This window comes from Anthonomus grandis, chromosome 10 (genome assembly GCF_022605725.1).
Source record: "Anthonomus grandis grandis chromosome 10, icAntGran1.3, whole genome shotgun sequence".
Lineage (NCBI taxonomy): Eukaryota > Metazoa > Arthropoda > Insecta > Coleoptera > Curculionidae > Anthonomus > Anthonomus grandis.
In genome coordinates this window covers 2,431,673-2,448,044 of record NC_065555.1, presented here as the reverse complement: position 1 = coordinate 2,448,044, position 16,372 = coordinate 2,431,673, and the positions used below count along the sequence as shown (strand labels likewise).

Here is a 16,372-nt window from a genome sequence, read left to right as displayed (position 1 = left end):
AAAAAGTTACTTTCCTTACTTCATTGATCCGTCTACAAACGACAGGCATAATTTCATAGCGATCGTCAATGATTCCTGGCTCTAATATAAGGATTTAAGTGAAAAAAGGGGGTAAAAGTCCATTTTTTGATTTTCTACCGCATCTCACTTCTCACAAACGTCCTGAATCATTTTAAAAAGTTACTTTCTTTACTTCATTAATCCGTCTACAAACGATAGGCATAATTTCATAGTGATCGTCAATGATTCCTGGCTCTGATATAAGGATTTATGTGGAAAAAGGGGGTAAAAGTCCACTTTTTGACATTCTACCGCATCTCACCTCTCACAAACGTCCTGAATTATTTTAAAAAGTTACTTTCCTTACTTCATTGATCCGTCTACAAACGACGGGAATAATTTCATAGCGATCGTCAATGATTCCTGGCTCTGAGATAAGGATTTATGTGAAAAAAGGGGGTAGAAGTCCACTTTTTGACATTCTACCGCATCTTACCTCTCACAAACGTCCTGAATCATTTTAAAAAGTTACTTTCCTTACTTCATTGATCCGTCTACAAACGACAGGAATAATTTCATAGCGATCGTCAATGATTCCTGGCTCTGAGATAAGGATTTATGTGAAAAAAGGGGGTAAAAGTCCACTTTTTGACTTTCTACCGCATCTCACCTCTCACAAACGTCCTGAATCATTTTAGAAAGTTACTTTCCTTACTTCATTTATTCGTCTACAAACGACAGGCATAATTTCATAGCGATCGTCAATGATTCCTGGCTCTGAGATAAGGATTTATGTGAAAAAAGGGGGTAAAAGTCCACTTTTTGACTTTCTACCTCATCTCACCTCTTAGAAACGTCCTGAATCATTTTAAAAAGTTACTTTTCTTACTTTATTAATCCGTTTACAAACGACAGGCATAATTTCTTAGCGATCGTCAATGATTCCTGGCTCTGATATAAGGGTTTATGTGAAAAAGGGGGTAAATGTCCACTTTTTGACTTTCTACCGCATCTCACCTCTCACAAACGTCCTGAATCATTTTAAAAAGTTACTTTTCTTACTTCATTAATCCGTTTACAAACGACAGGCATAATTTCATAGCGATTGTCAATGATTCCTGGCTCTGAGATAAGGATTTATGTGAAAAAAGGGGGTAAAAGTCCACTTTTTGACATTCTACCGCATCTCACCTCTCACAAACGTCCTGAATTATTTTAAAAAGTTACTTTCCTTACTTCATTGATCCGTCTACAAACGACAGGAATAATTTCATAGCGATCGTCAATGATTCCTGGCTCTGAGATAAGGATTTATGTGAAAAAAGGGGTTAAAAGTCCACTTTTTGACTTTCTACCGCATCTCACCTCTCACAAACGTCCTGAATCATTTTAAAAACTTAGTTTCCTTACTTCGTTAATCCGTTTACAAACGATAGGCATGATTTCATAGCGATCGTCAATGATTCCTGGCTCTGAGATAAGAATTTATGTGAAAAAAGGGGGTAAAAGTCCACTTTTTGACTTTCTACTGCATCTCACCTCTCGCAAAAGTTCAGAATCATTTTAAAAAATTACTTTCCATACTTCATTGATCCGTCTACAAACGATAGGCATAATTTCATAGCGATCGTCAACCAGCCCTTTACTACGACACTTTGCTGAGTGCTTTGGAGCAGTTGGTTGATTCAATATGCACTGATTTCTCCAAGGCATTCGACAAGGTTTACACCGACCTTCTCATCCTCAAGTTACACGAATACGGTGTGGGTGCCACTATCTTGCGGTGAATTAAGCTAAGACCTTACTGACAGGTGCCAAATAAATACATAATCACTCATTAACTTCTAAAAGGCCATCAGGTGTTCCTCAAGCTGGAAATGTACTTCCTCTTTCATTAATGGTGCTTTAAACATTGTCTACTTCTTTTACATGCCGATGACCTAAAGATTTTCATTATCATTAATGGTCCCCAAGCTACACAACATCTGCAAAATGAGCCTGACCATTTTAATCAATAGGATAAAGAAACCTATATGTTTTAACTTAAGATGATAAGACCAAGAAGAAGGAGAAGAAAACAACTCCAGACACAAAGTTCCTTCTAAAAACTCTTCAATTCTTCCAGGTGAACATCGACATCAACGACGTAAACGACAACACCCCCGAGTTCGAATCGCCAACAGTTCGGATTTCGATACCGGAAAACACGGAAACGGGCGTGGCCCTATATGCCGCGCATGCGCTAGACAAAGACGGCGGATCCAACGGTTTGGTGCGCTACAGACTGGCCAATAGCGGCGCGGACCTGTTTAAGATCGACCCCAAAGAAGGTCATCTGACCCTGACCAGACAGTTGGACTACGAAAGTGTCCAACGACACACTTTGATTATTACCGCCACCGATATGGGCATTCCGCCCTTATCGGCCAATTTGACCGTTTTGGTGGAGGTGCAGGACATGAACGATAACGCGCCTGTCTTCGAGAAGAGCCACTATAGCTTAAGCGTCTTGGAGTCGCTCACCGTTAATTCACAGGTAAGAGTGGGATGAACATAGAGTTAGTATTTGATATGACTTACTTGAAACTAGAGATTAAATTCTTCACATTTCACACTTGTTCTTTTGCCAGTCGATCTAGACTGCGCAGGTCTTATTTGGCAGTGAACACCATTCATTTTTCACAAAAATTATTTTTAAATTTTGTCATTGTCATACCTTTTCAGACTTCTCGGTAATCGGAATTCTCTGGAAAGGTTCCTTGTACCACTGATTTTAGTGCCTTTTTAATGTAATAACTTAGACTCGTGATTTATTTTTTCACAGATCACTCAGTTTACTGCAGTAGACGCTGATACAGGCAACAACGCTCGCATCACTTATCGCCTGATCGCTTCGAATGCTTCTAGAGACCCTTACGAGCAGGTTTTTGGGATTTTTCCGAACTCTGGATGGTTATACCTCAAGGGGAACCTGGATAGGGAAGTAAAGGACCAGTACAACCTAGTGGTGGCAGCCAAAGGTAAAAAACTGCTGTCTTTAGGCCCATTAGGACTGCTAACGCTAAATTTGCTCCACAGATAACGGGCTCCCACCCCAAACGGCTACAGCGCAAGTGTCAATAGAGATTCTGGATATCAACGATAACGATCCAGTGTTCTCGGCGGAGGATTACGCCTTTAAGATTGAAGAGAACTTGGCCAGAGGTACTCTGGTGGGAAGAGTGAGAGCCAACGATGCTGATACCGGCATTAATGCTGCTATAAGATACAGCTTGATACCTGGAAACAGCAGTTTTGCCATTAATGCAGTCAATGGTAAGTTTGCGGTGCATTATGTGATTCGGACACTTCCTCGCTCGATCTCTCTCTCGCTTATATACGCCTTTTATCATAAAGAAACGAACGTTTAACGAGCAAATTAAAATTCATCCCGGCAATAAATAATTTTCGTATGGCAAAATATCATAAAGTTTTATGAAAGCAATCAAACCCGGGTAAAAGTTGGCTTCTTTAACTAATTTACACGTTATACGATACCGGCGAATAATTCACACATGCTGTTTATAAACCGGCCGTAAAAGCGTTAATAAAATTAATTTTATTTGACGTTTTACTTGATGGGACGGTGCTAGAGAAAAATGTGGAATTTTTGTCATTTTTTAGGTGGAAAATAGCTGAAAGGCTCCTATTGGATTTAAGGCGGTAATAAAATAATTTTTTTTTTATTATAAAACATTTTTTTTAGTTCGGATTTTCGTAGTTGTTTTGCAATGTGGAATTTTTCAATTTAATTCAAATAAATTTGGATCTTGAATTTGAAAAATTATACTTGTAAGGGTTTGAACCTTACAAGTTGTGGAAGGAAAGAAGAAAAATCATACATTTGAATTATACCAATCGAAATTGTTAGCGGTTCAAAAAAAAATTATCTTGAACAATAAATTTCAAATATCAATATATATCAATTTTATTAGCAATTTTGCGTTAATAATTACTAACGAGAACTTACTTTTTCCGAATTTTTAAGGTGCTCTCAATGCCTTAGTTGTGCTCGAATCCCGTTATAACCCGGTGTTTTTGTGATGTGGGTGATAAAAGCAAGACGATGGTATAGTTAGTTCGATTTCGAAAAAAATCAATTTTTAGTGAAAAAAATCGATACGAGGGGGTATACCGGAATAATTAAAAATACCATATTTTGGAGGTCGATATCTCACCTTCTATGGGCACTTTCGTGAAAATTCCAACGGTTTTGTCTTAGTTTCTTCATTTCGAATCCAACGAGGCCACACACAAAATCGTAGCTCTAATATTAGCTGAGATATCGCATTTTTAGAGCCCATTTTTGGGCTCAAAAACGAGGTCGAAAAGTGACTTTTTCCGATTTTTCAATGTGCTCTCATTCGCTTAGTTCTGCTCAAATCCCGTTATAACCCGGTGTTTTAGTGATGTAGGTGATGCGAATAAGCCGTTGGTATAGTTAGTTCGATTTCGAAAAAAATAAATTTTTAGTGAAAAATTCGATACGGAGGGGTATACCCGAAAATTGAAAAATCCCAAACCTTGGAGGTCGATATCTCGGCTTCTATGGCCACTATCGTAAAAATTTCAACGGTTTTGTCTTAGTTTGCTCATTTCCAATCCAACAAGACCACCCGCAAAATCGTAGCTCACATATTAGCCGAGATATCGCATTTTTAGAGCCCATTTTTGGGCTCAAAAACGAGGTCCAAAATGACTTTTTCCCAATTTTTGAGGTGCTCTCATTCCCTTAGTTTTGCTCAAATCCCGTTATAACCCGGTGTTTTCGTGATGTAGGGGATGCGAATAAGCCGTTGGTATAGTTAGTTTGATTTCGAAAAAAATCAATTTTGGTGAGAAAATTCGATACGGGGGGGTATACCCGAAAAATGAAAAATTCCAAACTTTGAAGGTCAATATCTCGGCATCTATGGGAGCCATCGGGAAAATTCCAACGGTTTTGTCTTAGTTTCGTCGTTCTGAATCCAATGAGACTATCCGCAAGGTCGTAGCTCTTCTAATAGCTGAGATATGGCATTTTTAATGCCCATTTTTGGCCTCAAAAACGGACGTCGAAAACGACTTTTTCAGGATTTTCAAAGTGCTCTCATTCCCTTAGTTTTGCTGGGATCCTGTTATAACCCGGTGTTTTCGTAATCTAGGTGACCCAAATAAGACGCTGGTATACTTAGTTTGATTTCGAAAAAAATCAATTTTTGGAGAAAAAATTCGATACGGGGGGGTATACCCGAAAAATGAAAAATTCCAAACTTTGAAGGTCGATATCTCGGCATCTATGGGAGCTATCGGGAAAATTCCAACGGTTTTGTTTTAGTTTCGTCGTTCTGAATCCAATGAGACTATCCGCAAGGTCGTAGCTCTTCTAATAGCTGAGATATGGCATTTTTAATGCCCATTTTTGGCCTCAAAAACGGACGTCGAAAACGACTTTTTCAGGATTTTCAAAGTGCTCTCATTCCCTTAGTTTTGCTGGGATCCTGTTATAACCCGGTGTTTTCGTAATCTAGGTGACCCAAATAAGACGCTGGTATACTTAGTTTGATTTCGAAAAAAATCAATTTTTGGAGAAAAAATTCGATACGGGGGGGTATACCCGAAAAATGAAAAATTCCAAACTTTGAAGGTCGATATCTCGGCATCTATGGGAGCTATCGGGAAAATTCCAACGGTTTTGTCTTAGTTTCGTCGTTCTGAATCCAATGAGACTATCCGCAAGGTCGTAGCTTTTACGCTAGCTGAGATATGGCATTTTTGATGCCCATTTTTGACCTCAAAAACGGACGTCGAAAACGACTTTTTCAGGATTTTCAAAGTGCTCTCATTCCCTTAGTTCTGCTCGGATCCTGTTATAACCCGGTGTTTTCGTAATCTAGGTGACCCAAATAAGACGCTGGTATACTTAGTTTGATTTCAAAAAAAATCATTTTTTGGTGAAAAAATTCGATACGGGGGGGTATACCCGAAAAATGAAAAATTCCAAACTTTGAAGGTCGATATCTCGGCATCTATGGGAGCTATCGGGAAAATTCCAACGGTTTTGTCTTAGTTTCGTCGTTTTGAATCCAACGAGACCATCCGCAAAGTCGTAGCTTTTACGATAGCCGAGATATGGCATTTTTGATGCCCATTTTTGGCCTCAAAAACGGACGTCGAAAACGACTTTTTCAGGATTTTCAAAGTGCTCTCATTCCCTTAGTTCTGCTCGGATCCTGTTATAACCTGGTGTTTTCGTAATCTAGGTCACCCAAATAAGACGCTGGTATACTTAGTTTGATTTCGAAAAAAATCAATTTTTGGTGAAAAAATTCGATACGGGGGGGTATACCCGAAAAATGAAAAATTACAAACTTTGAAGGTCGATATCTCGGCTTCTATTGGAGCTATCGGGAAAATTCCAACGGTTTTGTCTTAGTTTCGTCGTTTTGAATCCAACGAGACCATCCGCAAAGTCGTAGCTTTCACGATAGCCGAGATATGGCATTTTTGATGCCAATTTTTGGCCTCAAAAACGGACGTCAAAAACGACTTTTTCAGGATTTTCAAAGTGCTCTCATTCCCTTAGTTCTGCTCGGATCCTGTTATAACCCAGTGTTTTCGTAATCTAGGTGACCCAAATACGACGCTGGTATACTTAATTTGATTTCGAAAAAAATCAATTTTTGAAAAATGAAAAATTCCAAACTTTGAAGTTCGATATCTCGGCTTCTATAAGAGCTATCGGGAAAATTCCAACGGTTTTGTCTTAGTTTTGTTTTTCCAAATTCAACGAGACTAACCGCAAGATCGTAGCTCACATATTAGCCGAGATATTGCATTTTTATAATACATAACATAACATAACATAGCAAATCCTAATTATACTTTATTTGCAAATAGGGTCTCTTATTCACGGCTGGATTCACGTCACCAGAAGCTTTTAAAGTAACGTCAACGTGCGGCAAATGTTCCCTCGTTAAATAGACATCGCGAAGGTTAATTGGTGTAAAAGGGACTTTTAGTGGAACAAGCTTAAGAGCTGTTCATTAGCCGGGGCAAACATTTACATTTACCAATTTGTGAGCTAAGGGTCAGGATTGTTTGAATACATAAGTACGTAAGATTCGTTGTTACCAGGCGTTTCTTTAACGTAAAAATGTATTAAATAGTCAATATTTATGGCGACAATTCAATTTTTTTAGACTATTTTAAGTCATAAAAGACATGATTTTTATGATTTTTTGTCTCTTTCAGGCATTTAAAACAAAAATTCCATTTTTTTTTCCAGGCAGTTGACGTCAATAATTTGTGATTTTCCAGGGATTTTTACTTGCCTCCCTCCAATTAAATTTAATATTTGAATTTATTTACGCGCCGTTTAGCAACATGTTTCGAACCTATAAATGTTCATCAGCAGAGCTTATTTGAAAATATTTGATAAATGTGTCTTTTAGTACAAAAAAACATGTTTTTCTTTTATGATTTTATTTTTCTGAATGTACCTAAGGCCATTTAAAAAATAGGGAAGGAAGGAAAAAGGAAGGAAAAAGACATTAAATTCAGTTAAATTATACACTATTTAGATGCTTATGTTCAAAGAATTTTTTACTGGTGAGAGCTCAAGAGATGGAACTTATAGGATAAATTAAAGCCAACCTTTTAGAAAATATAAAACATTTATATTAACTAAAGTACTTGTTAATAATATTTAATCTTGGTTTGGTTATTTTTTTGGTTGGATAACTTCAGACGATTGATTTTGGTTGACGTTTCGATCTCTATGAGATGATCCTCAGGACTCTAAATGATCCACAAAAACACAAATAAATGATACATTCTGGCCCAGTAACAAATGCAAAATTTTCGTAAAAAGTCAAAGGAATAATTATTGCTCAATTCAAAGTTTCCTCAGTCTTTAATTCTTTTAAAGAATTAATTATTAACCTACAGTTTTTTCCATATAAATTTATAGTTTTTTTCCCTCTGGTTGGATGATTGGAAAACGCGATAAGAAACCTGTAAAAGAAAACGCTGAAAGGTTTCGTTGAGCGAGACAGAGAGAGTATAAAAAAAGAGAGGATTGACATTCAAAAAATGTTTCAACTTAATTCGGGGGATTATTAAACCGTAGCGTATGATTGGGCAGTCTGGGGCAGGGGGAATTTTTCGGTCACTCGAGGAATGCTTTCGGCATTCCGTATGGCGGCCACGAATAATCGCCCTACGCCCGACAACGCGTTACGTAAACATTTCCGAACGATGCCTTCCTTATATTAATTCGACACGCGAATTCCCTCATTTTTTTTAACCGAAGAAATTAAAATATTTCTTTGAAATTCATTGATTTCGTTCCAGTTCGCGGAATTTTTATCGAGCAACTTGTGGCGCTGAGTTATACCAGGCGTCCTATTTGCCATGTGTGTCACTATTGCTATTTCCTAGTGATGCGAAGAGTCCGGATTAATCGTCCGTTCAATCCGAATATCAAATTATTCCGAATCAATCCGGATATCTAAATCGTCCGGATACACGCCGCCCGTTCGACCGACAATGAAATAAAAGCTTGCACGAAGTGACACGAAGTTCCACGTTCCACCGGCTAAGAGAATCCGAATTAAATCGTCCGGACAAATAACCCGGCAATCGGCAATATCGTCGCGTCGCCTTGTGTAAACCTCTTGCTTTATCTATCGTTATTGTACTCATTTAGAAACATAAGAGACAATATGAGAACGCCCGAACTTTTTAAGGGTCGCCTGACCTTCAGAAGTTTTTTTTGTAAACAAAGCATTTTTGCAGTGATATTTTGCATCGTTTAAAATACACTTGATTTATTACATACATAATTAGCTATTTTAGTTTTAACATCTACATGATGAATCCGTAAAAGCGAAATGTCTAATGGGTTGCATAATGCATACCTTATATTCGAAAAACAGCTATAAAAAACGTTTATCGGACGGTCGAGCATCGAGCCCGAAACATGGCATAATTTGCCGAACGGGCGAGACATCGAGCGGATGAATTAATCCGGATGAAAAAACCGAATTTTCAATTCATCCGAATCAATGCTGTCCGGATATTGAATTAATCCGGATTTTTACAACACTACTATTTCCGGAACTATAGGAGATACGAGGGGGGCGGTTAAATTAGAAAAAAGTTGCCAATTTTGATGCTTATTCTAAATCCTTCTACAGCGTTGTAAAATGTTTATTAGGTCGTGAATTACAGGGTGATTTATGAAAAATGCCAAATTTCATTTAAATTGTTATTTCAAAAATTATTCATTTAAGAAACTTACTTACTAGACTTCTGGTGTCTTGGTAACAGCTATTAACTTCTTTTTTTTGTAATACCGACCTGCATTTTTATTCTAGACAGTATTCTGTAAATCTGTGTAACTTATTTAGAAAGCATTTCTTATTTCCTTTACAATTATGTATTTCATTCTCAATGTTTTTTTTTTAATTCGTTTATATCTTAAACAATATTTATAGAGCATGCTTTTCCAAGCATTGTAGTTTTTATTTTATCAAAATGCTTCTAGTAGTTTTTAAGATTTTAGACGTTGAATGAAGTCTTTCAGGGTCAGACGTAGTCATTCGGCTCCACAGAAAAAAATCGATATGATCTTTGCTTCTCTTCTTGCTTCCTCTTATCTTCTTTAACGATTTCTCTACAACTCCTCCAGGGCTCTCCTGGTTAGGGATCTGAGCCATCTGGAGTGCCTAGAATAATCTTTGCAGTCCTTTAATAACTCTTACAAGCAATTGAAAGCCAATCTACATCCTTCTCTGTTAGATCCGATAATTTTAAATAAATTGATAGTTTTATTACAGGGATTTGAGCGACTTGGAGTGCCTAGAATGTCCTTCTAATTAGGCTGAGGGCTTTTCCACAACTTGATAGTTCTATTACATAAATTGATAGTTCTATTAGAAGGATCTGAGGTACTTGGAGTGCCAAGAATAACCTTCTAGGTAATCTGAGAGGTCTTGTTGCAATTCTAGACAATTTGATAGTCTTATTTCAGAGGTCTGAGCCACTTGGAGAGCCTAGAATATTCTTCTAATTACTCTGAGAGCTCTTCCAGGCATTTGAAAGCAATCCGGGTAAATCTGTGACGCTCTCTTTTGCATCTTACAATTCTAGATAAGTTGGTAATCTTATTCCAGAGTTTTGAGCTACTTGAAGTGCCTGAAATAATCTTTGAAGTACTTTAAGAACTCTTACAAGCATTCTGAGTCAATTTATATCCTTCTCTCTTAGATCTGACAATTCTAAATAAATTGATAGTCTTATTGCAGGGATCTGAGCTACTTGGAGTGCCAAGAATAACCTTCTAAGCACTCTCGACGATCTTCCAGGCAATTGAGCGTAATCTACAATTACAATTCTAGATAAGTTGATAATCCCATTTCAGGAATCTGAGCTACTTGGAGTGCCTGGAATAATTTTTGAAATACTCTAAGAACTCTTACATGCAATTGAAAGCGATCTGAGTCAATCTACATCCTTCTCTATTAGATGGGATAACTCTAAATAAATTGATAATTTTATTACAGCGATCTGAGCAACTTAGAGGGCCTGGAATATTATTTTAATTACTCTAGGAGCTTCTCCAGCCATTTGAGGGCAATCCCAGTTAATCTGTGACTCTCTCTTTTGCATCTTGCAATTCTAGACAAGTTGATAATCTCATTCCAGGGATCTGAGCTACTTGAACTGCCTGGAATAATCTTTGAAGTACTTTAAGAACTCTTACAAGCAACTGAGAGCGATCTGAGTCAATCTATATCTTTCTCTATTAGATCTGACAATTATAAATAAATTGATAGTCCGGGCAGCCCCTAGCCGCCAACGTTTCGACAATCTCGTTGTTGAGCTGGGCAGATACATGACGTTTCGAGAGCATGACCTCTATCCAGCTAACCAAACAGGGTTCTGAGCCGCGGCTCTCGAGTGCTTGGCAGATTAATGCGAAAGGGGTATTGTCGAAGGCCCCTTCAATGTCTAGAAACGCACCTAGACAGGCCTTGAGGGTCACATTCCAGAGGGTCTGAGCTACTTGGAGTGCCTGGAATAATCTTTGAAGTATTCTAAGAACTTTTACAAGCAATTGAGAGAGATCTGAGTCAATCTATATCCCCCTCTGTTAGATCTGACAATTCTAAATCAATTAGTAGTCCTATTCCAGGGATCTGAGTGACTTGGAGTGTCTAGAATGTTCTTCCAAGTAATATGAGAGCTCTTTAAAAAGTGCAGGGTAATCTGGGTTGATCTATGACTTTTTTTGCATCTTGTAATTCAAGATAATTTGATAGTCTTATTCCAGGAGCCTAAGCCACTTGGGAGCCTAGAATATTCTTCTAATTACTCTGAGAGCTTTTCCAGACATTTCAGGGTAATTCGGGTTAATCTGTGACTCTCTCTTTTGCATCTTACAATTCTAGATAAGTTGATAATCTTATTCCAGGGATCTGAGCTACTTGGAGTGCCTGCAATAATGTTTGCAGTACTTTAAGAACTTTTACAAGCAATTGAGAGCAATCTGAGTCAATCTACATCCTTCTCTGTTAGATTGGGCAATTCCAAATGAATTGATGGTCCTATTCCAAGGATGTGAGCAACTTAGAGACCTAGAATTTAATTTTTTAATTATTCTGAGAGCTTTTTCAGACATTTGAGGGCAATCCGAGTTAATCTGTGATGCTCTCTTTTGCATCTTACAATTCTAGATAAGTTGATAATCTCATTCCAGGGATCTGAGCTACTTGAAGTGCCTGAAATAATCTTTTAAGTACTCTAAGAACTCTTAAAAGCAATTGAGAGCAATCTGAGTCAATCTGCATCCTTCTCTGTTAGATCGGACAATTCTAAATAAATTAATAGTCTTATTACAGGGATTTGAGCGACTTGGAATGCCTAGAATGTTCTTCTGAGTACTCTGAGAGCTATTTAAAAAATTTCGGGATAATCTGAGTCAATCTATGACTGTCTGTTTTGCATGTTACAACTCGATAATTTGATGGTCTTATTTTAGGGCTCAGAACTATTGTGAGTGCTTGGAATTACCTTCTAAGCACTCTCGAAGATCTTCCAGGCAATTGAGGGTAATCTATCTTTAGGGATTCTATCTTTTGCATGTTGCAATTCTAGATAATTTGATAGGACTATTTCAGAGATCTGAGCCACTTGGAGTGCCTAGAATATCCTTCTAATTACTTTGAGAGCTCTTCCAGGCATTTGAGGGCAATCCGAGTTAATCTGTGACTCTCTCTTTTGCATTTTACAATTCTAGATAAGTTGATAATCCCATTCCAGGAGTCTGAGCTACTTGGAGTGCCTGGAATAATGTTGCAGTAGTTTAAGAACTTTTACAAGCAATTAAGAGCGATCTGAGTCAATCTACATCCTTCTCTGTTAGATTGGGTAATTCTAAATAAATTGGTAGTCTTATTACAGGGATATGAGCCATTTGAAGAGTCTGGAATAATCTTTTAAGTACTTTGAGAGCTCTTCAAGAAAATTCAAAGAAATCTGAGTCAATCTAGGACTCTCTCTTTTGTATGCTGCAATTCTAGATAATTTAATAGTCTCATTCCAGGGGTCTAAGCTACTTGGAGTGCCTGGAATAATCTTCTAATTACTCTTTATATACTTCCATGTCTTTAAATGATTCTTCTTGTTTACTACTCACCAAGCACTCCAAACTCATCGTCAACATAAACTGCGGTATCGATTCTCTCTCGTGCTCTTTCTTCATTACGATTACCATAACTAATTATATCTCTTTCCTTTCTTTAAGGCGAAATCACCACAAAAGACATCCTGGACAGAGAATCGAAAGAAACGTATGACCTGGTGGCGGAAGCAAGAGATCAAGGTCACCCCTCCAGAAGCACCAGAGTCTCCGTCAAGATCACCGTGACGGACGTGAACGATAACGCACCAGTCATCGTAGATCCGCAAGAAGATGTAGTCAGCGTGCGAGAAGAACAGAATCCACTCACCGAAGTTGTTAGAATAAGAGCTATTGGTAAGTTATATAATGCGTACGTTGAACGTCTCTTGACTCTACATGTTGTTCTTTGCAGATGCCGACAAGGGCTACAATTCCTCTATAACTTACTCGTTGTTAAAAGACTCCGATGGACTGGATACGTTCAGCATCCACCCGATAACAGGACTGATCAGGACTAAGGCTGTGCTGGACCATGAAGAGAAAACCATTTATAGAATAGGGGTTGTGGCTACAGATGGGGGCAGCCCACCCAAACAAAGCGTCAGAATGCTCAGGGTGGAGGTACTCGATCTGAACGATAACCGACCCACGTTCACCAGCTCCAGTTTGGCATTTACCGTAAGAGAAGACGCGAAGATTGGACAAGTGGTGGGTTCGGTAGCTACGACATCGTTGGAAGACGAAGAGAATATCGTGCCGGACAGCACCGGAAGCCACATAAGTTACACCCTGACCACTTCGTCTAGCGCATTTGAAATCGAGAGGAACACCGGGAAAATCGTGGTGGCGCAAGAGCTTAACAGAGAAGAGCACGCGGAGTACAAACTGGAAATCAGAGCTTTAGATGTTAGGGCGATGAATAATCCCCAGAGCAGTGCCATAAGTGTTAAGATACAGATCAGTGATGCCAATGATAATGCCCCCAAATGGCCCAAAGATCCCGTGGTGATTTCTTTGAATGAAAACACAGAATTTGGTACCACCGTGTATAATTTCGTAGCGACCGATCTGGATAGTGATGAGAACGGTGACGTGCGTTATTCCTTGGAGAGTCAGTACCCTAATGGCACCTTTAGCATTGACGCACTTACTGGAACACTCACCCTGATCTCCACGTTGGACTATGAACGTTTCAAGGAGCACTTGCTAGTGATCAAGGCGAATGATCAAGCCTCGAACGTCTCCGAACGCTTATCCAGTTATGTCACAACGAAAGTAATTGTAAACGACTTCAATGATAACACCCCCAAGTTCATTCTGCCCCAGTCATCCACAGCGTTTATCACTGAAGGCACCAGCGTCGGTATGAAGATCACCAACATATTGGCCATCGATGAAGACTCCGGTGATAATGGCCGTGTCACATATATTTTATCCAACAGTAATGACGCCTCGTATTTCTCGCTAGGGTATGACACTGGGGTGCTCACTTTAGCAAAACCGTTGGTGGAAAACCGTAAGAGTTACATGTTGAATATTAGTGCTACAGATCACGGGAAACCAACCAGGCAGGCCAACTTAAAGTTGAAACTGCTCATGCAAGATTCTACGAATACGTTTCAGAAGTTGTTAGAGCCCGAGCAGAAGGCGAACGTTATGGAGAACGCTGGAGTGGGCACTTTGGTCACTCAAGTTAACGTAAGGGAAATGGCCGATGCTGGTGGCAACATCTCCTTCTTTATCCCGCCCGGGGTGGCAGATGACACGTTCGAGATCAGTCCAACTTCCGGGAAAGTTTACACCAAGAAACCGTTGGATCGTGAAACCATCGAGACCTACAGCATCCCCGTTTATGTTACCGAATATTCCGCCCTGGACGTGCCCACTTTTGATAAAACCATACTGACGATCGCCGTCATGGATATAAACGATCAGGCGCCGAGATTCCAGGCGGCCTCCTGTCGCCCCCTGAGTATTCCAGAAAACAGCGAAACATCGATATTTCATACGGTGATCGCCCACGATTCAGACAGCGGTCCTAACGGACAAATCAGTTATTCCATTACCAGCGGGAATATCAGGAATAAGTTCGGTATCGATTCGAAAACTGGAGAGCTCACCGCCAAACCTCTGGATAGGGAGAGCAACGTTAAGTTCGTGTTGACCGTGACTGCTCAGGACCACGGTACGCCATCGATGCAGGCATTTTGCAACGTAACGGTATTCGTCGAGGATCAGAATGATAACGATCCAAAGTTCGATTTGTCCAAATATTCCACCACCATGCCGGAAGATATTTCCGTTGACACGTCGATCATGAAAGTGCACGCTTCGGATGCTGACTTCGGACTTAATGCTAAGATTGTTTATTTTTTGGCTAACGAGAGCCAGTGGCTGTTCAGGATCGATAACAAGACCGGAATTATTACTACGGCAGGGTAAGTAAATCCATCTGCACCAGAACAGATTAGTGAATCGTTATTAGTAACTAAAGCAAGTGCCTTGATCTCCTTTCAAGTCCATGCTTGAATCATTGAGGTCTCAAGAGTATAAGCAATTTATTTAGGTTCAGGTAGTAATGATGCTCCATCAGGAGACGAGGTTATGTTTCAGAGCTTCTCTCTCTGCTTTACTTCAAACGTCAAAAGTGGTATCCTTCCAGGAATTCAAGATGATATGAGCCAGTTTACGTCTCTTACTTTAGATCAAAAACTCTAAATAAATTCAGAGTCTTATTACAGGGATCTGAGCCAATAGGAATGCCTGGAATAATCCTGGAATAGTATTCACCTGGTCTTCATTTTTTATTATGATGTTCATAGTTGTAGATTGACTACCAAATAAAATATAAGCAATTTTCAAGTCGTGGTCTGTTTGAAGAGGACGTTCAGTCTATGAGATAAGATATCTTCGTTGGTATTGACTTTAGCGTTTTGATACTAATTACCAATATTTTAGAGCCGGTCTTTGTCTATCAAACAAGCCTTACTTTATCATTCTAGCTTTATTAGATCAAAAGTTATCAACAAAAAACTTGAAGCTTGACGCAGTAAGAGTCTGCTGACGTGAAGCAAAATTCAAATTGCCATATCTCTTGAACTACCAATAAAACAAAAATAATTTTATTAGAATCTGGTAGGTATTCACTTGGTCTTGAACTGTTGTTATGATGTTGATAATTGTAGATTAACTACCAAAGAAAATATAAAGAATTTTCGGGTGGTTGTCTGATTGAAGGGGGCATTCGGTCTAAGAGTTGAGATATCTTCGTTGGTGTTGGTTTTAGGGTTTTGATTCCTATTACCAATATTTTAGAACAGATCATTGTTAATCAAATAAGCTTTATTTCATGATTCTAGCCCCAATAGATCAAGAGTTATTAACCAAAAACCTAAATGTTGACGCAGTAAAGGTCTGCTGATCTGAAGCAAAATTCAAATTGCCATATCTCCTAAACTTGATTAAACCAAAATTATTTAAATGCAATTATAGACGTAGTCACTTGGTTTTCAACTTTTGTTACGATGTTCATGATTGTAGATTGACTACCAAATAAAATATAAGCAATTTTTAAGACGTAGTCTGTTTAAGGAGGACATTCAGTCTATGAGATAAGATATCTTCGTTGGTATTGATTTTAGGGTTTTAGTACTTATTACCAATATT

General features: G+C 38.7%; 1 protein-coding gene across 1 annotated transcript in view; it reads left to right on the top strand.

The window, feature by feature from the left end:
- The window catches only part of LOC126741222 (protein dachsous), a 409,897-nt gene that overhangs the window by 378,924 nt on the left and 14,601 nt on the right, over window positions 1-16,372 (top strand). Inside the window, exons 6-10 of the mRNA XM_050447593.1 lie at window positions 2,126-2,536; window positions 2,825-3,020; window positions 3,079-3,315; window positions 12,830-13,060; window positions 13,119-15,144. Of these exons, the coding sequence (XP_050303550.1) occupies window positions 2,126-2,536; window positions 2,825-3,020; window positions 3,079-3,315; window positions 12,830-13,060; window positions 13,119-15,144 (3,101 nt within the window). The remainder of the gene's footprint in view (window positions 1-2,125; window positions 2,537-2,824; window positions 3,021-3,078; window positions 3,316-12,829; window positions 13,061-13,118; window positions 15,145-16,372) is intronic.